Source organism: Scylla paramamosain, chromosome 28, assembly GCF_035594125.1.
Source record: "Scylla paramamosain isolate STU-SP2022 chromosome 28, ASM3559412v1, whole genome shotgun sequence".
Classification (NCBI taxonomy): Eukaryota; Metazoa; Arthropoda; class Malacostraca; order Decapoda; family Portunidae; genus Scylla; species Scylla paramamosain.
In genome coordinates, this window is record NC_087178.1 from 5,625,001 (window position 1) to 5,647,784 (window position 22,784).

The following is a 22,784-nucleotide window of genomic DNA, read 5'->3' on the forward strand; positions in this document are numbered from 1 at the left end:
ATCTATCTCTCAAAATATCTCTCGGTCTAGTTGTCTATCCTGTCCATCAATCATTCTAACTAAGTATGCTTTTCTCTATCATCTTATCTGTCTATTCAATTATGCATCCACCCACCTATCTACCTATATCTATCTTTTACCCGTCAGTCAATATACCCTTTCATCCCAGTATAGATACGAAGTCTAGCATCGTCAAATTTCGCCTAATATCGTGTACCTTTGTCTATCGTGGTCTGATTTCGTCTAACTCCATCTAACATCGTCTAATTTGTCCAAGATCGTCTAAATCCGTCGAACTTTATCTGTTTTTGGACTTTATTCTGAAACACTTTACGCGGCATCCCTACCACTACGTCCCTAAGGCTTTACGCAGTTGAAGTTACACAGGATTTTTAATGGTGTCTTTTTTTACAGTTACAGTGACAGAGCGGCCTTTGAAAACAGTCGTGGTGAGAGAGAGAAAAGCTTAAAGTGTTTTAGAATACTGCCATTAACTTCCTCATCCCTGATCTTCGCTTCAACCGGTACCGTCCCATCCCGTAGAGTTTCAACACGGCGGTACTGATGAACGGCGTAGTGTTAAAGGTGACTCACTATCTCCCCAAACTCCTTCACTGCTCGTTCCACATCTTTCCTCAATTACTCTAAGGCATTTCTTTTTCTTCTGCTACCACTTCTGAACATCACACTATATACTAATGACCTTTTTAAGCCCTTTTCTTTCTTCTCAGCACTCGTAAAGGTCTTATTCGGGGATTTTAGTGCTGTGGATCGTGGCTTATCGTGCTGAGTAGGTTACCCGAGCATGCTTTTCCGGCCACTTGACTTCCTACGTCTCACTGCATCGCGTATATGGTGTCTTATCCTGACGCGGTAAGTTAGTGATGTTGTCAGTTGGATAGAAATAATAGGAATAACAAAAGAAAGTAAGAAATCGCCTGGGTCAGTATTCAGTACAGGAGAAAAAATAAATGGTTCAAACTCGATAAATTTATGTTGAAAAGACAGATATAAAGAAACTGCTTCTCAAATAGAGTGGTAGGTGAATGGAATAGACTCAGTCATCAGGTTGGTAGTGCCGAGTCATCAGGGAGATTTAAAAGATTAAACAAATTCATGGATGGGGATGATAGGTAGAAATAGACAGGCATGTTTTATATAACGACTGGCAACGTGTAGACCTGATGTACCTGATGGCTTCTTGCAGCTTCCCTTGTTTTCATACGTTTCTTATGGTATTTATCACGTGCAATATCACGTGTAGAATTACCGTTTTTTACATGCTCCTTATGTGTGTATGTGTATGTGTGTAGGATTGATGTAGGATACCAAAGGCGAAAGGCACCTGCAGAAGGACACCCTCGCCCACGCCCCCCGGAGACCACAAGCAGGAAGTGGGGTGCCTTGGCCTAACCTCAGCTCCCAACAAGGCCATTACCTCGTTGTTTGCTCTCATAACCTTGATATCTACTCCCAAACACAAGGGTCGTTGGTGCTGTCTATTATGTCGTTGTCTGTAGTGGCGACGGTGGTGGTGGTGGTGATGGTGGTGGTGTTGGTGGTGGTGTTGGTGGTGTCCACATAACTATACAGGAAGAGAAGGAAAGGTCACCACGTTATAATGAGTTAAGTGTAGTGTGTATGTGTGTCTGTGTCTGTCTGTACGAGAGCGACCTTTACAGAGAGAGAGAGAGAGAGAGAGAGAGAGAGAGAGAGAGAGAGAGAGAGAGAGAGAGAGAGAGAGAGAGAGAGAGAGAGAGAGAGAGATGAGGGAGGAAAGAAACTCACTCAACAAGATCAGGGTGTGGTGTTTGTCTCTTGCCACCACCACCACCACCACCACAGCACATCACCACTACCACCACAACAAACACCATTAACACAATACACCACCACCACCGCCACCACCACCACCGCCACTCCCTTTCCCCTCAAGGCTATTTGGAAGAAACTGAGGGGAGGTTCAGACGAAGACCTCCCCTCCCTTCCCTTCCTTTCCCCTCATCTTCCTCATTCTCCCTCTCTCCAACTCCTTCCTTCCCTCCTCTCTTTCTGTCTCCTCCATGCCCTTGTACCCTTCAACCACATTCTCTCTCTCTCTCTCTCTCTCTCTCTCTCTCTCTCTCTCTCTCTCTCTCTCTCTCTCTCTCTCTCTCTCTCTCTCTCTCTCTCTCTCTCTATGGCTCGTGGCCCAGAAAAGTTAAGGAGGATAATAAATTTTTGCATTAATGAAGTACTTTTTATGCTTTTTCTTCTTCTTCTTCTTCTTCTCCTCCTCCTCCTCCTCCTCCTCCTCCTCCTCCTTCTTTTTCTTTTTCTATTTCGTCAGGGATTTGCATCACGAAAGTCAATGCACATGTCACGAAAGTCTGTACACTTATGTGGCATGATATTCCGTTTTGGCTATCGAGGTTAATCCATGGCGCATCTCTTCATTAGGTGGGATCAGTTAAGCAAGCGAACTGTGGCCAATAGGACTAATATTCATGTGTCTATAAGATACGTCGAGTTAGATAAGTTAAAATTGAGAAATGACGAAACGAAAGGGGAGAAGGAAGGAAGGAAGGAAAGAAGGAAAGAAAGAGGGAAGGAAGGAAGTGTGGTTTTTCAAGAGATTTAAGTTAGGTTGGGTAAGTTAAGGTTTATATAGTGATTAGTAAGGATTAAGGAAAAAATAAAGAGAAGAAAAGCGAAGAAATGTTATGAAAGGCTGAGGTTAGATAGGATAAGTTAGGTTAGGATAAGTAAGAATTAAGAAAGAAAAATTAAAGAAAGGAAGAAAAAAGAGAAAAGTAATGAAAAAGAAAGAAGTAACTTTCGAACAATGAAGTTAAGTAGGAAAAGTAAGAATCAAGGAACGAACAAAAGAAAAAAAGAAAGAAGAAAAACAAACAAACACGTTGATCTTAAAACACTAAAGTTAAAAGGTTGCTTCAATTTAAACTAATAAGTCACACACACACACACACACACACACACACACACACACACACACACACACACACACACACACACACACACACACACACACACACACACACACACACACAGCACCTGCCTTCAGCCACACCCTCAGTCCTTGGCTAATTGAGGAGCCCTTGGAACGGCCCCTCTGTACCCCGTAACCTGATTCTTCTCCCTTCACCTCCCCTCACATCCCCTCACCTCTTCTAGCCCTCCCTCCTCTCTTTCCACTTCTCTAAGGCATTCTTCCTTCTACCAGTATTCCTCTCATCTCGTCCCATTTTTTATCTCTTCTCTCTTTCTTCCCCTTTGGTCATTTCTACTCTCCCCTCATCCTCATCTTCTCCCTCCTCTCCTTTCATTTCCCCTCGCTTCCTTCCCCTCTCCTTCTCTCTTTACACTTCCTTCATCTCCTCGTTCCTCTCCCTTCATCTGTTCTTCTCTTCCTCTCTCTCCCTTCACTTTCTTACTTCCCCTCTTCTCTCCTCCTATCCCTTTGTGCCCTCATTCGTTATCTCATTCCCCTTATCTATCCCCTCCCTCTCCCCTCTACTTTCACCGTCTCTCTCTCCTTTTAGATCTACTCTCTCTCTCTCTCTCTCTCTCTCTCTCTCTCTCTCTCTCTCTCTCTCTCTCTCTCTCTCTCTCTCTCTCTCTCTCTCTCTCTCTCTCTCTCTCTCTCTCTCTGCGTCCTTCTGCCCTCTGCCTTCCTGCCCACGAGCACATGAGAGGGAGAGAGTGAGAGTGAGAGGGAGAGGGGAGAGTGAGAGAGGGAGAGGGAAAGGGAGAGGACTGGCAGCTGTCTTAGGCAATACAAGGACTTTCTGTGTTTCTTTATCAGTGTGTGTGCGTGTGTGTGTGTGTGTGTGTGTGTGTGTGTGTGTGTGTGTGTGTGTGTGTGTGTGTGTGTGTGTTTCAGTGAACGTTTCAATTCATGTGTGAGTTTCGTGTTTTCGAATTGACTCACACTCGATTGGTTAGTGAGTCACTACTCGGTTATTCACTTACGAACATACTCACTCACTCACTCACTGATTCGCTGCATCAGTCTTTCATTTATTATTCACTTCAATCAGTCAGTCAGTCAGTCAATCAGTCATTCAGTCAGTCAGTCAGTCAGTCATTCAGTCAGTCAATCAGTCATTCACTTAAGTTACAGTCACTTGCACACTTATACACACACTTCATTTGCTTTCTCACGCACTCACTCACTCACTCACTCACTCACTCACTCATTCACTCACTCATCCACTTGCTCACTCACTCACTCACTCACTCCAGCCAATCTACACTTGAACAATGAAACATCAGCCAAGACTTTCAGATATTCCCAACAATCACATCTTACATTGTCACAACCTTCCTGAGCCCCGGTAGAGGAGCATTACTACTCCCCACACGGCTGAGGCCACATACCGCTACAATCAAGCATGCACGGGGATGGGAAAGTGTTATGAAGGCTCCACACAAATTTAATTCCCATGATATTCTAAAACACTCCTGCACTTCACCTCTGCTACGTTCAAAGGGTTCTACTTAAAGCTAAGCGGGGTTTTTTTTAAGTGTTTTTAAGGTTTTAGTGACAGATTAACACGATTGTTACATTAGCAACGGGAGAAATAGTCTTGAGAGCCCAGTTAATCATATGTGTGGCGTTTGAAAACAGTCGTGGTGAGAACGCAAGGCGTTTCAGAATACAGGCCTAATTTTAGCAATCTTTCGGGTTTCCAGCACCTTTAAAAGCCATGAGACTTAAGCTTGGAGAATTAACACAAATTGCAAAGAGAAGCCATATCAGAGAGAGAGAGAGAGAGAGAGAGAGAGAGAGAGAGAGAGAGAGAGAGAGAGAGAGAGAGAGAGAGAGAGAGATTGCATAAACACCAAGGCTTAATTATAACACCATCAGATCAGATATTCCCCTAAAAATAGACAGGTTCTTGTAATTACAATGTATGATAATGGTGATGATAAGGATGATTACGATGAAAATAAGAACACCATCACTACCACCACCACCATCACCACCAACAACAACAACAACAACAAAATTCAGATGAAGACACTTAACATCCACCAACGCACAGCTCATCTCTCTTCTAACACCGAAGCGGGAAGGAGAAACCTGACGTCACAGCCTCGCGCAGCCTACGTCCCCCCAGCCACGTCGTCATGATCAGACCTTGAGTTGTAGTGACCTTGGTAGTAGCTGTGTCCTTTTGCCCCGCTCGTGATAAGCAAGGCTGACTGGATAGAGTTCAGGGGGTTCGTGGTGCCGTGCGGAGTTCAACACACTCATTCCGCGATAGTGAGAGAAGTGAAAGTTTTGAATTAAGAGTTTTGTGGCTGCCTGAACGTAGTGACTGTCTGAAAAGGGTGTTCTTGTTGTTGTTGTTTTTGTTGTTGTTGTTGTTGTTGTTGTTGTTGTTGTTGTTGTTGTTAGAGAGGAGAATGTTTTAAGTTTTACGAGCACAAGAACATAAGGAGATCGTATAAAAGGTACTGCCAGTGTTGTTGTTGTTGTTGTTGTTGTTGTTGTTGTTGTTGTTGTTGTTGTTATTGTTCTTCTTCTTCTTCTTCTTCTTCTTATTATTATTATTATTATTATTATTATTATTATTATTATTATTATTATTATTATAGAAGTGAATGTTTGAGTTTTATGGAGATTGATACGTTAGAAGATTGTAAGAAGGGTTTTATCATTATTATTATTATTATTATTATTATTATTATTATTATTATTATTATTATTATCATTATTATGGATATTTTCACTGACTCGATTTGCTCGTAAAAGTGTGGAGATATTTTACAATCTCTCTCTCTCTCTCTCTCTCTCTCTCTCTCTCTCTCTCTCTCTCCTCTCTCTCTCTCTCTCTCTCATAATTTTGCTGATCTCCCTCTTATTATTTTTCTGTATTTTCTCTTTCCTAATCTTCTTTTCATATCTCAGTGTTTTTTTTTTTCTTACTCTTGTTTCCTATGACTTTTGTACTTATCAGAGAGAGAGAGAGAGAGAGAGAGAGAGAGAGAGAGAGAGAGAGAGAGAGAGAGAGAGAGCGCATGTTCGTGAGGAATGCTATTAAAGATAAGGTTGATAACAGGTTTCGCAAGTGGGAAATTTATTAATCCCCCTACGTTTGCCACCCCTCTCTCTCTCTCTCTCTCTCTCTCTCTCTCTCTCTCTCTCTCTCTCTCTCTCTCTCTCTCTCTCTCTCTCTCTCTGTGTAATGATTAATGCAGAAAGCCACGAGTTTTGCAAGGAGGAGGACAAGAGTGGAAGATGAAAACAACAAGTGATGATGAAGAGATACGGAGGAAAGGAGTGTTAAATGAAGCTGGACAAGGACGCTTATGACAGAGAGAGAGAGAGAGAGAGAGAGAGAGAGAGAGAGAGAGAGAGAGAGAGAGAGAGAGAGAGAGAGAGAGAGAGAGAGAGAGAGAGAGAGAGAGAGAGAGAGAGAGAGAGAATAATAGTCACATTTATGTTTATCTTTGTAATTGTAGAGTCAAGACGCAACCATATTTGTCACTTTCAATCCCCCCCCCTCTCTCTCTCTCTCTCTCTCTCTCTCTCTCTCTCTCTCTCTCTCTCTCTCTCTCTCTCTCTCTCTCTCTATCTTTCTTTCTTTCTTTCTTTCTTTCTTTCTTTCTTTCTTCCTTTCTTTCTTTCTTTCTCTCTCTCTCTCTCTCTCTCTCTCTCTCTCTCTCTCTCTCTCTCTCTCTCTCTCTCTCTCTCTCTCTCCTCTCGTTTTTCTTTTTATTATGATTATCTCGTTTTCTTAACATCACACAACATGAGAGAGAGAGAGGGAGGGAGAGAGAGAGAGAGAGAGAGAGAGAGAGAGAGAGAGAGAGAGAGGGGGGGGGAGAGAGAGAGAGGGGGGAGGTTACAGACCACTCTGACTTTTGCAGACAAAACTAAAATTAGGTGTTATGACCTTGAATTTATGAAGCAAGTGAGAGAGAGAGAGAGAGAGAGAGAGAGAGGAGAGAGAGAGAGAGAGAGAGAGAGAGAGAGAGAGAGAGAGAATAGCAAGCACACTAAAATATATATATACTGTATGTAGATAGTTGTCACATAAATCCATTAATCCATTTTGTTAATTAATTTCTTGAGACAAACATCTTTAGCCACGTTCAAATCTTCTTCTTCTTCTTCTTCTTCTTCTTCTTCTTCTTCTTCTTCTTCTTCTTCTTCTTCTTCTTCTTCTTCTTCTTCTTGTGTTGTTGTTATTGTTGTTGTTGTTGTTGTTGTTGTTGTTGTTGTTTTATTGTTCTTGTTCTGCTTGTTCCTCTTCTTGTTCTTCCCTTACGCTTTGAATTTCTTCTCAAATCACTTTTTTTTTTATTAACTGCCTCGCTTTCTTATTTCCCAACACTGGACCAATGATGTTTATATTTGCCTCTCTATTTATTATTTGTGTCTTGTCAGTCCACCGCCCTCCTGAGAATATGTGGAAATAGGTAAATTTAATGAACAGCAGACTGCCACATGTAGGCCTGATGGCTTCTTGCAGCTTCCCTTTTCTTATCTTATGGCTTATTTCCATTATTTCTCTTCTTTATCACCTTCACCTCTAGCTAATCCCGTGTCATTAGTAAAATAGATAAATAAAATTAATACGAAAATAAAGAAAAAAAATAGATAAGTTTGAGTTTATCTAACCTCCCTTTCTCACTCTCTACAACTCTTTCACCTCTACCATCATACCCTAACTAAAATATAAATAAAGCAAAAGGAAAAAAAGAAAAGCACTAAATACTAAAACCGAGCCTATACCTAAATAGAACCCTAATCAGCTGATCTCCACTACACAACCCTGAGACATCCATGACGCAACCTTGAATTATCGAGACCCGCCCCCTTCAATGTAAACGGGGGAACAACAACAATTATCCCTAAACTCCTCCCCTAATATCATAAATTTGAGGCTCCGGGGCTGAAATATGAGCCGAAATTATTAACACTTCCTTGGATAATTGAAAAAATACGGTATAGATTAAAAAAATACAGCCAGGGAGTGTTAAAAGTCGTGGTTTTAGGGGGAGAGAAGGGAAGTATCGGTGTATATTCGTGTATTAATGTGTGTTTCTGTTGTCTAGGTAAGTTTTGAGTGTTTTTAATTATATATAATTATTACTGTGATGATATTTGAGTTACTGGTTCTCTATTTCTGTGTTGCTGTGTCTTGGGGTTTTGTATTCCGTAAGGGAAATTGAAAAAAAGAAAAGTGATCCATTTTCTCTCTGCCCATGGAATCTTGTATCTCTCTCTCTCTCTCTCTCTCTCTCTCTGTAAGCTATTTTTTTTTCTCTGGTTTAATATATTTTCTCTCTGTCCTTGCATTTTTTTTTTCTCTGTCTGCCCATGTAAGCATTTTTATTTTTCTCCTTTCTCTGTGTCCATAGATTATGTTAAGTTAACTTTGGTATAGTTTAATTCAGTTTATTATCCTCACTGCTAATTCATTTACTGTGTACATCTCAACTTAAGAAACATGTTGGCCAGAGATAGCTACAGAAGTAGTCAGGTTAAGATATTTGAAAGACACCCTTCTGAGGAACACCTGATGCCATTGCTGAGTCTTGTTGTCCCAAAGCACCATGGAGACTGTGATGGAGAACAGCGACATCCTGGAGGAGGTGATCAACCACAAGAACTCCCGCCCCAACACACAAGACACAGCAGCCCCCGTCACCACACCGTCCAGTGCTGAGCAGGGTATCTAATAGTCTTTTCCTGTTGTATTTGAGTTTATTTTATTTTTTTATTTTTAAGATGCATTGTGTGGTATTGGTTAATTGTTTTTGTTACTATAAGGCTCCTCATTTGTTGTCATTGAGATTGAAGCATTGTATATTATTTTCCAGTATTTCAGACACTTTTTTTTTTCTGTTTTTGCATCAAGGTGCTTTGTTATATTTGATAGTGAATGACTGTTTTCATTACTATAAGCTTCCTCATTTGGTGTCATTCAGATTGTGGTGAAGAAGGGCATACTCTTTTCATGTTGTATTTCAGACACTTTTTTTTTTTTTTTTTTTTTTTTTTTTTTTTTTTTTTTTTTTTTGCATTAAGATACTGTGTTATATTTGATACTGAATGATTGTTTTCATTACTTTAAACCTCCTCATTTGCTGTCATTTGAATTATTTGTGTTGAAGCAGCATCTGCACTCTTATACTCTTTCCAGTTGTGTTTTCAGAATTTTTTCTTTTCTCTTGAGTTGAGATACTGTATTATATTTGATAATGAATAATTTTCATCAGTAAACCTTCTCCTTTGCTGTCATTTAACCCTTCTACTGCTTTAGTCATCCTTCATTAACCTTCCTATCACTAAAAATTTTTTTGCATGGAGACACAGGAGAAAAAAGTGAGAAAACAGAAGGTTCATTTTCTTTTTATAATACAAAAAGATTTACAAGAGTTTAACATAAAAACTTTTTTGTCTAGTTGTGAAAGAGTTAAATTCTTTGTGTTGAAGGATCATATACACTCATACTCTTCCAGTTGTATTTCAGACACTTTTTTTTTTTTTTGCAATAAGAGTATTATTTCACATTTAATAATTATTTTAATTTCTGTAAATCTCATCATTAAAGCAATTAGTGGTAAAAAGACAAGAGTTCTCTTTCTCTGTCTTGCCTTCAGTTTCATTTGGTTCTCTCGAACATTTCCATTTCAGTCCAGCATAGAAGAAACTCGTCCCTTCAGCTGCGCAAAAGCTCCTTGAACCAAGACTCTGCCCCCATCAGTGTTGTGTACAGGCCGAGGGAGGGAAGCATTCAGCTGAACAATGTGTCCGATGGAGCAACAAGCATTGACTCCTCAGACCCTCCCATCTCAGACCTGGTGGGTACTGACAGCCAAGCCACTGGTGTTGCCTGGCTGTGGTCACTTCTCATATGGTGCAGAGTTATGATACAGGCAGGCAGAATGGTGCTCAACTGCTAATCTTGTCCTGTTGTTGTGTCTTTCAAGTTATAATATCCCTGTCTTTCATATGTTTATTATATTTGTGTGTTATACCTTGAAGTTTCCAAGGATGGTAATCTTTTCACCAGTACAGAGTTTTGATACAAGCAGACAGAATGTTGTTTGATTGCTAGTCTTGTCCTGTTGTCCTGCCTGTCCTTCATATGTTTTATTTTATTTATGATGGCAATCTCTTCACCAGTACAGAGTTATGATAAAGGCCGGCAGAATGATGATTAATTAATTATCTTATCCAGTTGTCATGCCTTGCCATTGATAGTATCTCTGTTCCTCATGTGTTTGTTATATTTTTGTTTTACTTTGAAGTAGCTATGGATAATAATCTATTTCTGTTCATCAGTCTGGCTTTCCCCATGATGGAAGATACCCAAGATGAGGTATCTGTGTGTGCATTTACATTCATAGTGGTATTCACAAGTATTTCTTTGTAGTGTAGTCTAGACCTCTGCACAGGAGAGAACTGATCCTTTACCAACCACACTGTTAGTCATGCAGCAAGATAGCAGTAATTGTAATAATGCTGCTTTATTTTCTCCTCAGAATTTGCTCCTTGCTGCAACATATGTGGAAGACTCCCTAGATGGCAGACACTCAGACTTCAAAGTATCCGAGAGACATTTGAAGTGAGTTAACACTGTGTGCTTCCCTTACTGAACTGGTTGTGGGTGTAGCTGTAAAGAAATAATTCACCAAGACATGAACTGTTATGGTAAGGATTCATATATAGATAGAATTCAGTTCAAAGCATATACAGCAGCCACCTCTTCATTGAAAGGTAGCAAACAAGTTATGGGTATCAATTAGGTTAACATTTTCACCACTAATCAGTCTTTCTCACAGTCATCTACAACTTTTGAAGGATTTATTTTTCATATTACTCTCTGAATACTTACTTTTGCCTACATAACTTAGCAAATATGAAATTAGCCTCATGTTCTTTATGTTGATCCAAACAATTTATTACTGTGGTGTCAGTGTTAAAACAAGACAACAATTATTTAATTCTCAGATTGTATCGCTTGTATCAGAACAAGTGGGGACAAGTGGCCCTGTATGTATTCCTTGTGATACATCTGTGCCTGGCCTTGTTTGAGAGCCCTGCTGTGCCCGGCCTTGAGATGAGCTACTGGGTAAGCCTGTCACGTCAGCACAGATCAGTTAGAGCAATATAACACTGGTTTGAGGACAGAAAGTACAGAAAATGTAAGAACTGAAGAATATTACCCTTGCCAGGAGTATCAGGAATATAATGTCTAAGATATGTGTGATATCCATATTATTTCATATCATAGTGTTTAGTCTTGACAGTGTATTAGTTGAAATTCATGAATTCTTCAGTAAGTGACATCACCTCATTGAAAGCATTTAGGATAGTCATGTACTGCTGAGATGTGCAAATAATGATAGAAGTTACTCGGGAAACGAATGACACTTACCTTCCAATCCTTCAGGTAACGATGCTCATGGAAACAGGGATCTTGATCTTCTACATATTCCGAGTGACGCACATAAGCATCTTCACTCCCCTGACTAGGTTTTGGTCAGATACTAAAAACATTCTCATTCTTGTGTTAATTGGGGTAAGTATCCCATTGGTTCCCATGTTTGTGCACTTGCTGTTGATGCAGTTAATTTATGCTAATGAATCCTACCTATCTGCTTTTTGGACTGAATCTGGTTTAGAACTCAGTAAGTCATCACTTTGTATGGATGTTATTGTTTATTTTTAGCATGACATCTTGAAATTTTTACTTATATCACTTGAGAAAACCATATTGTTTTCCTTTTCATCCCCTGCATGTTTTGAAATTCAGTACATGCAGTATATATTACCTATCTCATTTTTTTTTAGATGTAATTCTTTTTTTTTATATGTAATGCACATTGTACTGCTAACTCTCCCTGTTTATGAGTTATGAGTTGCATACTTAATCTAATCAAGGTATAATGCACCTTTCAGTATCTATATGCACATGATGTTTAATCCAAGATGTGGAGCTCTTAAGAGTATGAACAAAATTACTTGCTGATGCATTGACGTTTTTGGAATAAAGTAGAGTTTTTAGTGTCAGTATAACCACTAATACATCACACACACCACTCCTTTGTGGCAAGACAAAACAACAGACTCTTGTATCATTATACTAATGTGAAAATGAAAAATTTACTTCTCACTGACACCAGAAATTCATGATGTAGTTGTGATGATCCAATAATATAGCCAGAGAGAGGATCATTAAGACATCCCCAGAACTCATCTAGCACAAAAATTTGGCAAACATTTTTCTGTTAATCTAGTTCACAGAACTGGCATATTAGCAAACACTTTTTCCATTTATTTTTTGCCTGTGGTCAGCCTTTATCACACGTAAAAGAAAAAAGACATAGTTTTGCATTCTTCATTTATATAAAAAGGAAAACTGATCAGTAACAAGAAGAATAATAAGACAAAAAACTACTAATTGGCCCGGATCACTGATACATAAAAGTTTGATGAGGCACTTTAAGAGTCACATGATACAAACCACCATGTTGTATTAATTAAACAAGTGTATGGTGGTGAGAAAGCACAGGATAAGATCTTTATTTCTCTAACATTTTGACAATTTTCTTAAGAGAGACTGAGGAGGATTTTTCATTAAGACCCTAGAGAAAATAAGATCTGCTTTCCCCTGTGTTTCCTCCCCACCCAGTGCACACAAATAGCCACGTATGAGGTACTGTAGTCATTCCAGTTGTATTTATTAACATTAACCTGTATGCTTTACTTTTAGTGCTTGATTTTGACAGGTATTTTGATGTTTTAATTTTACTGACTCTTTATCTTCTCTTCCCTTGGCCAACTTTAACTGACTGCTTGCTTGGTGCAGAAAATAATGTATGATGTATTTGCAGATTACCTTTTTAGATATGGTAATATATATTGGACTAACAGAGAGTGGAATCTATAGTGTACGGTAAGTTGGCTTGATGTTATTTTTTGTTCATCTTTGTTGTCTCCTTTACCTGTCTGTTGCTGGAGGCTTGAGTCACTGGTTGGTGTGCATGATGCCTGCTTGATCTGGTTATATATGTTGTGGAGGTCCTGTACTTATGTTATGCATGATATGGTGGCATTAGAAGGCAAGGACAGATCAAATTGACATAAGAGAGCCTTTGACTGATTAACTAATGTCACATGCTTCATATGGTGTTGTTTTATGCAGACACTTGCTGGGATAATCAAATTGCTATGTTCATTTTTTTATATGGAGTCCAGTAATCACATACACTCACAAACTGACATGAAAGAGGTTTTGATTCATGAACTTTTGTAGTCAGATGGCATTTTGTGTGGACATTCACTAGGATAACAAAATTGCATTGTATATTCTTGACCAAAAGTCCTGATCACTGTGCCTGAGTGTCTTGCCAGTGTTATGCCCTCTGATGTGGTGATGATCTTATAAAACATATCAAGTTGCAGATTCCAAACAGATTAGGGAAGTTAAGATTGAGGGAGATTGCAGAACGCAGTGGAAGTGAGTGTAGCAGGTTAATTGACTATAGTTTTGTCCATAACTGTACATGGAAAGTGGTAGAGGATCTTTATCACTTGCATTCCTCCACAGAAGACAGTAAAGGAAAGAGAATTGAAAGAAAAAATACACAACAGAAAGTAAACATCCATTATATTTTTGAAGATTTGTGTTGCTTTTCTTTGTTTCTTCCAGACTCAGATGTTCTTCAGGAGACTTCTCTTTTTTTTTTTTTTTTTTCCTTGTGTTTTGTTTGTTACTCCTGTCCATATCCGTGATGTACATAGATTGCTGAAGGTGGATATACACACAGCAGTATGTCATATTAATACTATCCAGGATACTTTGTACAGGAATCTGAGAGTAAAATAAAGTGCATCAAAAACAAATAAATGATGTATGAAAGCTTAATGAAAATATGAATAAACTGAATAGAACAAGTAATGTAATTGAGTCATGACATGTTTACCTTCTTCAGGTGGTCAAGAGCACTGCGTCCCCTGTTTGCTGTCAATTTCCCAGAGCTGCGGCAGATCAGGCGAGCGTTTCGTAACCTGCGGCGAACTCTCCCAGATGTGGTCAATGTGCTGTTCCTCTTCTTCTTCAGCCTGGCCATATTTGCCCTCATGGCCTACAAGCTGTTTGGTGGAAGGTCAGGAACTCTGGTGATTTCATGTGAGGCTTAAACTTGCTACACTGCCTTCCTGAGTTTCAAGAGTGTAATGTACTTCAAAATATCATATATGTAACGAAAAATCTCAGTATTCTATGTATGTGCTTTTGAATTAATCTCCAGCCTCATTTTGAACTTGTTTTACTACACTGGCTCCATATGTTAATAGAAACCATAGGACTTTATATTTCACACATTTTATTTAAGTAATTAAAGATGTCCTCATGTACTATATATATTACTGAACTTGTCATCTCTAACCTTATATAATCTATTGATTCACTATGCTGCATATTTCACATAAACCACAGAACCTTTCACCTGTATGTTTTCCGTGTCATCAATCATGTTACCTGATTGTTGCAGAGGTCTGACGTGGGTGGATGGAAGACCCTACTTTGATTCTTACTGGGACAGCATTTTTGACCTGTATGTCCTGGTCACCACAGCCAACAACCCTGACATCATGTAAGGAACTGTCAGTACTATACATACTATACAAGGATCCTTAGTGCCAGGTCTTTAAGTAGTGTAGGGGATATGACAAGAGTGATGTAAGCAAGATTTTCAGGATCAACAATCAGGATAGAACAAGAAATAATGAGTTCAAGCTCGAAAAAGGAGATAGGAAGGAATTGATCCTCAGGTAGAGCGGTAAATGAATGGAATAAACTCAGTAATCAGGTTATCATCCCTTCTTCAGGATGCCGGCGTTTGACATCTCCACCTACTACGTGATCTTCTTTGTGGTGTTCCTGGTCATCTGCTTCTTCATCTACATGAACATCATCCTTGCCGTCATCTATAATAACTACAGGAAGCATCTCAAAGTAGGTGTTCATCCGTTTCACCATTACAGGTGGGATCATCTCACAAGATAGTATTTATTTCATGAGGGTTCACATTGCCAGAATATCTATAATTAAAAAAACACAGCCATCATACTATCCTCTCCCTCCACATCTTCATTTCTTTATCATAACACTTCTTATACTGCTTTCATTTATCCTGCTTCTCCATTATTTTCCTTTTACCATAACTCTTTTTACTGCTTTCATTCTCATTGTTTCCCCCTTACTACCACCATAGCAGCCAGGCATCATTATCAGTAACACCAAGTGCCTGCACTCTTACCAGCTCCTCATAGTGACCTGTCATCATGAAGATAGCCATACACTTACCTGGATTAAACTTGATACATGTTAAACAATGCATGAAGGCTAAAAGATAAGGTATTTGGCTTCTGTTATTCTTATGTGACAGCTGTATTATGAAAGAAGTGAAAAATCTTGTCCATCCACAGAATGAGGTGAGGAAATCTGTGTACAGCAAACGGCAGCAGCTCAGCAAAGCATTTGAGATCCTCGCCTTTGATCTCAGAAACAAGTAAGTTATGCTTCCTTGAGACTCTCTTGGATTGCAAGCATGGAGGAAAATGTAAGAGTCTAAAATAAAAACTCAAGTAAAAAAATATTCAGCCAGTCCATGAGTTTTGAGAAAGGAAAGCTCACAGCTTATGCTTTTCTGTTCAAACTTCTTCCCTCAGACGAGTGGTGACAAGGACCAGGTTTGTGCAGCTGATGAAGTTTCTGGATGATAAGAAGAATCCAGCGCTCATCAACGTTTTGTGGATTGTGCTTGACTCAGATAGCTCGGATTATTTGGGTGTGTGTGACATTAATAGAAGTAGTAGTAGTAGTAGTAGTAGTAGTAGTAGTGGTGGTAGTGGTGGTGGCGGTGGTGGTGGTGGTGAAGATAAGAGTCACATGCACATTGCTCTGTTATACTTATGACTTATAAGACCAAGAGGCAGGACTCTCAGGAATATCTCACTGAATTAAGTCTTTTGTTGGGACAGAGAAAGGTGAATTCCTCAAGCTTGCAGACCTATTGAATGTGGAGGTGTCTGAGGTGGTGGACCGAACTACACTGATTGGCCACTACTTCCCCAAACTTTACAACTCAAAGCCTTCAAAACTGATCTGTGCCATAGTGAAGAACAGGTAAGAACTGCTCTCCTTTTATATCAAGTTTGGAATGCTTTATTCACGCATGTCAGCCTTATTTATGTGCAGTAGCTCTCTACGTTGTATCATCTGGCTTTCATTGACTATTAAACTGAATACTAGCTAGATATCACATCAGGCAGGCTTCATGTAGAGTGTGCAGTGTGACAGAAGACAACACCAAATTTTGCTTCTGATCAGCCTGGGATTTGAACTTAGGTCTTCCTGGTCTAGAGCCAAATATGCCGAGCCCTCCACCACCAGGACACTCCATAAACCACTAGGTAGCTCATAGACACTTCTCAAGCTTTAGATCATCCTTTTGATTCATTTTCTTTTGGGACTGGCATCTCAATAAGCCTTTTTTTAAGATATTTTTCTTGCCCTTCACCAGTATCTGTCATCCATAAAAAAAAAAAAAGCAACTATAATTTGGATAGGATTGTTGATACTAACCACACTTTCATAATTCATAGTGGAGCATACTGTACCATACACTGAATGTTCTTTACCTATTCCAGGTTCTTTGGGATTTTCTTTGATATCCTGACGCTGGTGAATGCAGTAGTAATTGGCATCGCTGACAGTGACGACACATGGGATGATGCAGCGGAGTGGGTCTTCCTTTCTCTGTTCATGCTGGAAATATTCTTAAAGCTCTACGTCTTGGGTGCCCGGCGCTTCTTTAAAAAGATGTGGAATGTGTGAGTGAGGCTGCTTTCATCATCACTGTCATAATTTTGTTTGGTGATTTTATTTTTGTAGTACGGGCAAAGGAATGACTAATTTTATGGTTGCTTCTTTGGAGGAATAAAGTACCCATCCTTGATCCATGTTCTCTTCATCACCAACCTCCAGCTTGCTGCACTGTCCTCACTGTTACTTCCTTTTACTAGACTGGACAGTTCATGTGTTTGGAGTGAAAGGCTTGTTGTTTCTTCTCTCAAATGTACTTTTCTGACAAGGAATAGGTTTAAATTTATTGACCCTAACTTTGGGAGCTTCCTTTCCATTCTTCTGTACTCCCTGTCCTTATGCTGAGAATATATAAAGCAATTGTATGTACAGGTGAATATGAGGAATATTGTGTCATACATGTTTTTCACCTTTACAGGTTTGATTTTGTTGTGATTGGTGCAGCATTCATCATGGGAGTCGTGGAGGCAGTTGTGGCTGATGGTAAGTCTGTCAGCATTACTCTTATTGTTCATCTCCATTACATTTTTGCCATTAATTTCTAAAGTCCTAAAGTTGCTGAAAATCTTAGAAAACCTGAGAATCCAAGCTGGTCAATAAAGTATGTCTATGTATGTATCTATCTATCCATCTATCTATCAGTAGAGGAGGATTAGTTGTGTCAGATGTGTTCAGTGTAAGAATATTTTGTTGGATCTTGCTTGTTATTGTGTGATGCTGTGTGTTGTGGTCAGTAAAATATTGATCTATCTTAACTATTTTAGATGAGAGTCATCTCTCAGTCAATAAAATATCTATCCATCCATCATTCTGTAGAGGAGGAAAGCTGTCATTCAGTAAAATATCTATTTATCTATCCATCTTATTTGTAGAGGAGGAAAGTCATCTGTTGATCAATAAAATATCTATCCATCTGTTTTATCTGTAGAGCAGGAGAGTCGTCTGTCCCTGGATGTGCTGTTGGTGCTTCGTGTGCTGCGTCTTGTCAAGATTATCGGCAGTGTCAATCGCTTCAAGGTCATTGTGCACACCATCACCAAGATCTTCCCATCCCTTCTCACCTACGGGGCTGTCATGCTGGTACGTTCAGATTGTTCACTGAAGTTTATTTATCTATGCATCAGGCTGGCAGTCCACACGGGTTAGCCCAGACGAAGCTCCACACACTCACAGACTCATCATTCACACTCTTAATAATAATAATCTATCTATATATCTTACCAGGCTGGCATTCCCAGGCGAAGCTCCACACACTCACAGACTCCTCATTCACACTCTTAATCCCCTCTGCCCTGGTGGAAAGGGGTAGTCTGGTGTTGCTATGCTGAAGTAATCTCTCTTTATTAGGTTGTCGTGTTCGTATGTGTACCTGGTCTACTAATGTTGTTTCTTATTGTTTATTTTATTTATTTTTTAATGGGTGGATATGCAATTATGTACATTCTGTCTATTGATGATGTTTATTTTATCTTTGTCTTTTTACAGATAAGTTGGTAAGCATGTCAAATCAAATATAGTTCAATTATTTCTTTTATTTGTCTTTTTATTTAGCTGTTGTGTTGAAATGTTCAAATTTTAACATTGAGTGTTGTTTTTATTAGTTTTCAGTGTGTAGACTTATTTTAATAGCTTTTGTTTTATATGTATCCATAGCTTCCTTTATTCTTGGTTGGTCTGTAAGGCAGAAAAAAAAAAATGCATCACATATTACTTTAGTTGCAAAATGACTAACTGTATTTATACCAAGAATCCATGAAAAAGTTATGATGCCTGTGTTTTAGAAATGAAGTCAGACTGTCCCTGATTACACTTAATCCACAGGTGTTTTACTACATCTTTGCCATTGTGGGGATGGAGGCATTTCAAGGGTTGGTGCGGTTCTCTGGCTACACCACAGGCTCTGAACTCTACTGTGGGAACGAGAAGCTGCACAACTCTGACTTCTGGCGAGACCACTACTGCAACAACAACTTCAATGACGTCATCCATGCCTTCATTGTCCTCTTTGAGCTCACAGTCGTCAACCAGTGGCATGATATCCTTTTTATACAGGTTTATGCAGCCCAAATGGCTTTCAGATATGGTGTTTGATATTTTAAGATTGGTTTTAGATAATACATGATGTTCTGTGTGTTTGTGAATTTATACAAACCAGATTACTTTCAAATATCTTAATTGACATTTTAAGATTGGCTTTAGATGAGAGTACATGTTTTTCTGTAGGGACAGGAGAATTAAGCTTAACAGAACACTATTTGATCATCATGGCTTAACCCTTTCACTGCTAATCAGTCTTTACCATTAACATTTACAACTTCAAAAAGACACTTTCTCATGCTACATTCTCTAAGATGTACTTTTATTGTTTAGCAAAGATGAAATTCTTATTCATATCCTTTTCTTTATATCTATTTAAACACTTCATTACAGTGATGTCAGTGTTAACAAAAGATGATTAGTATTGGTGTTTTGTTCCTCAAATACTCCATCAGAAGTTTAATTCCTCATTGTTTTCATGTATCTTCATTTTCATGTATTTTCATTCAGTATTTCAAGCATTGCTGTTCAAGGTGCTGGAAGATGTATGCTCAGGTCTAAGACAAGAAATATTCTGTTCCTTTTATGTGATGATCAGATTTTGTTATGGTCATGGCAAGAACTGTCACTTATAGGAAATGGTTAATGATGTACAAAGCTCACAATTTTTTTTTTTTTTTTTTTTTTTTTTTTTTACCATGATCTAGATTACCTTTGTCATTAAAATAATACTTTCCTTCCTTAACTGACACTCACTTATTGCCTACGGTTATGCTACCGTAACAGACCCCTGGGCAAGGCTCTACTTCATCCTCTTCCACCTCACTTGTGTCATTGTGGTTCTCAAGTAAGATATTCCTGTATTTTCATATGATTTTTTGTCTTGACTGATTAATATTTTGGACCAGACTTGTTTACTATTGTGATGTGGCATGACTTTCCTGGCCCCTCCTGGCCTGTTAATCCTGCTTGTAATGAGTCACACTGTCCCTGCAGCATCTTCACAGCTTTTGTCCTGGAGGTGTTCATCCTGGAGTACACAGCCAGCTGTCAGGGTTACCTGGAGAGTCAGATGGAGAAGAAAATTCAAGAAATGGGACTCAGCTTCAGAAAGTAAGGATGAAAATTACACCTAAACATAAGAACATTGTTGTATAATTTTTAAGGGAAGATCTATAAGAACGTAAGAACCTAAGAAAATAAGGAAAGATACAAGAAGCCATCAGGCCTACATGTAGCAATCCCTGTGTGAAACAAATCTACCTGTTTCCACCTGTCATCCACATCCATAAATTTGTGTAATCTTTTAAAGCTCCATAATAACCTGATTACTGAGTATTCCATTCATCTACCACTCCAGAATCCAGGTTCTTACACTGTTATTTCATCCTTAGGAAGAGGCCAAGAGCCATGTCGACCGTGAGTAATGAGAACCTGGTGGTGTCTGATAGTTCAGAGTCTGAGGAGGAGACAGAATCAGCACCTCATCCTCCAACAACAGAGGTTGATGGTAGAATATCCCCAGGAGCTTCACAGTTCTATGCTTCAGGCAAGGACATCTCTTCAGAAACAGATGTCCGGTTCCACATCTCAAAAAGTGAGCTCCTGTGTGGTCTTATTGATATTAAGTTTTGTGATGCACAAGATGTTTATGGAAATATTACTTGTATTTTCAGGAGTGAGGAATATGGAGTGAATACTAATCTCAAATCATGACTTCTCTTTGGTCGTAATTGTAGCATCTCTCAGGTATACATATATGAGATATACCTCTAGGTACACATATATGAGATGCTCATGGGTAGCTCTCCCCATGGTGTTAAAAAGTAATGCTCCATTCATCAGGACTGAAGAACACAGAGGTCCTGCTGCAGAAGATGTTTGAGAAGGAGCTGAGCACTCACGACCTGGGACCAAACATTGAGAGCCTGGACCAGGATCTTCAGGATGAGCATGCATACCTGGTCAGTCAGAACCACACACTATGGAGCCTCTGATGCTGCTGCTCCTGCTGGTGTGGTGGTGATGCTCTCAAGGATACTGATGTGAAGCCATCCTGCCCTTAAAGTGTCAGGCTGTGTTGGTGGGTCTACCAGCATCTGCAGGAAGGTGTACAGTTGCTAAAGTTCAGATCTGAGTTGATAAGTTGTTACTGTCTTGTTGTCTTCCATAACATGCTCATCATATTTGTGATAATTTAACTGGAGACATTTGCATATCTGCCTCTCTTTGTCTCTGAGGTAAATAAATTGAACATGTAGACAAATATCTGTGTCTACAAACCAGGCTGATGTTTCCATAGTTGTATGGCTGAGACAAGATATCTATACACAAACATACAGATATTGAATGAGTAATAAATATATACATCTTTGGCAGAGTTACTAGCAGCACATCCCACCTAACAAACCTTGTTGAGCGTAAAACAAACGGGTAATTTAAAGGTCTTAAGGTAGAAACATTAGTATTTTAGGGATGCTGTCTTAAGGGAGAAAGGACAGCATTTATGATCTGTTGCAGTTATCTGTTATGGCTAAAGATTCTGTGTTCATTTGTTTCTTTTAGCATCCCTACTTCTGCCATTCAACTGAAGGTCTGAAAACCTAACTCAATAAATATTGGTCTTCCTTGCTGGGAAAGATCTTCCCTCAGCCAGTGTGGTAAATGTAGATCTGAATACTTGAGTCTTGTGATAATTTATTCTGCTCTGTTGTTGTTACTGTGTGAATGGAAAGTTTCAGAATACATTAAGTTTTACCAAGGAGTTTAATAATGTTACTATTGAGAATAATATATGTATAATTTATATTGACCTTGTATTTTAGCTTATTTTAAAGTACAACAAACAGAGGACTACATGAGTGCAGCTGTGGCACAGGAAGGCCTTGTCCTCAATGACAAAAACTGTATCTGAAAGTCATAATTTATTTGCTGTATAATATGAATGTATGAATGATTCTGTAGTCATAATATTTCAAAAAATTAAATTCCATAATTACGGGAAGTATTTAACCATTAGAAGATTTCAATATTTAATATAGATTTTTAAACTTAGTTAGTTTTGATATGTACGAGGTGTGTCATTAAAGTTCCAGGACTGGTGTCCTAAAAGATGAATTTCAAACCCAAGCCACAAACCACCATATTTCCCCTTCAAAGTAATCCTTCTGGAGTATACAACTGCGCTCCCAACCCTCTACAGTCACTAATCTTTTTCTTACGTGCTTTTAAAATCATGTCCTCTGTTGCAGGTCGTTTAACAATGAGCGCTGAACAGCGAACAAACTTGAAGTTTTTGGTGCAGTTGGGGAAAACGCCGTCAGAAGCACTGGGTATGCTGCAAAAAGTGTACGGGGATGAGACAATGTCACGCTCACGTGTTTTTGAGTGGTGCAAGAGGTTCAAAGAGGGCCGGGAGGACGTGGAAGATGACCCCAGGAGTGGAAGACCCTCAACGAGCAGGAATGAGGCCAATGTTGAGCGTGTCAAGCAGATGGTGCGTGACGATCGTCGGTTGACTGTTCGAAAGATCGCAGATGAGCTTGGCATGAACCACAACAGCGTGTGGAAGATTATCACTGAAGATCTGGGCATGCGGAAAGTCTGTGCGAAGATGGTGCCGAGACTCCTGAACGATGACCAGAAGGGACGACGCATGCAGGTGTGTCAGGACATCCTCGAGCGTCTGGAAACTGAACCAGACTTGCTCAGGAGAGTCATCACCGGCGATGAGTCCTGGGTATTTGAGTACGACCCGGAGACCAAACGCCAGAGCCTTCAATGGAAGAGTCCGGCGTCGCCACGGCCGAAGAAAGCAAGGCAGTCCAGGTCCAGCTTCAAGGTCATGTTGATCGCTTTCTTCGATGTGAGGGGCATCGTCCACTGCGA

General features: G+C 39.4%; 1 protein-coding gene across 4 annotated transcripts in view; it reads left to right on the top strand.

Annotated features, from left to right (window-relative positions):
• The window catches only part of LOC135114783 (two pore channel protein 1-like), a 63,406-nt gene extending 41,449 nt beyond the window's left edge, over positions 1 to 21,957 (top strand). For 2 of the 4 annotated variants that reach the window (XM_064030855.1, XM_064030856.1), the window contains exons 2-21: positions 8,568 to 8,689; positions 9,656 to 9,822; positions 10,507 to 10,589; positions 10,976 to 11,096; positions 11,418 to 11,546; positions 12,862 to 12,923; positions 13,963 to 14,136; positions 14,524 to 14,625; positions 14,861 to 14,987; positions 15,461 to 15,543; positions 15,704 to 15,822; positions 16,016 to 16,160; positions 16,685 to 16,867; positions 17,278 to 17,342; positions 17,788 to 17,939; positions 18,681 to 18,894; positions 19,653 to 19,743; positions 19,893 to 20,009; positions 20,291 to 20,493; positions 20,742 to 21,957. In XM_064030855.1, coding sequence (XP_063886925.1) covers positions 8,572 to 8,689; positions 9,656 to 9,822; positions 10,507 to 10,589; positions 10,976 to 11,096; positions 11,418 to 11,546; positions 12,862 to 12,923; positions 13,963 to 14,136; positions 14,524 to 14,625; positions 14,861 to 14,987; positions 15,461 to 15,543; positions 15,704 to 15,822; positions 16,016 to 16,160; positions 16,685 to 16,867; positions 17,278 to 17,342; positions 17,788 to 17,939; positions 18,681 to 18,894; positions 19,653 to 19,743; positions 19,893 to 20,009; positions 20,291 to 20,493; positions 20,742 to 20,893 — 2,607 coding nt within the window. In that variant the 5' untranslated portion in view covers positions 8,568 to 8,571 and the 3' untranslated portion in view covers positions 20,894 to 21,957. Of the gene's footprint in view, positions 1 to 7,698; positions 8,071 to 8,567; positions 8,690 to 9,655; positions 9,823 to 10,506; positions 10,590 to 10,975; positions 11,170 to 11,417; positions 11,547 to 12,861; positions 12,924 to 13,962; positions 14,137 to 14,523; positions 14,626 to 14,860; positions 14,988 to 15,460; positions 15,544 to 15,703; positions 15,823 to 16,015; positions 16,161 to 16,684; positions 16,868 to 17,277; positions 17,343 to 17,787; positions 17,940 to 18,680; positions 18,895 to 19,652; positions 19,744 to 19,892; positions 20,010 to 20,290; positions 20,494 to 20,741 lie in introns of those variants that run through there. The other 2 variants (XM_064030854.1, XM_064030857.1) reach the window with 2 other exon arrangements.
• Positions 21,958 to 22,784: the final 827 nt, after the last annotated feature.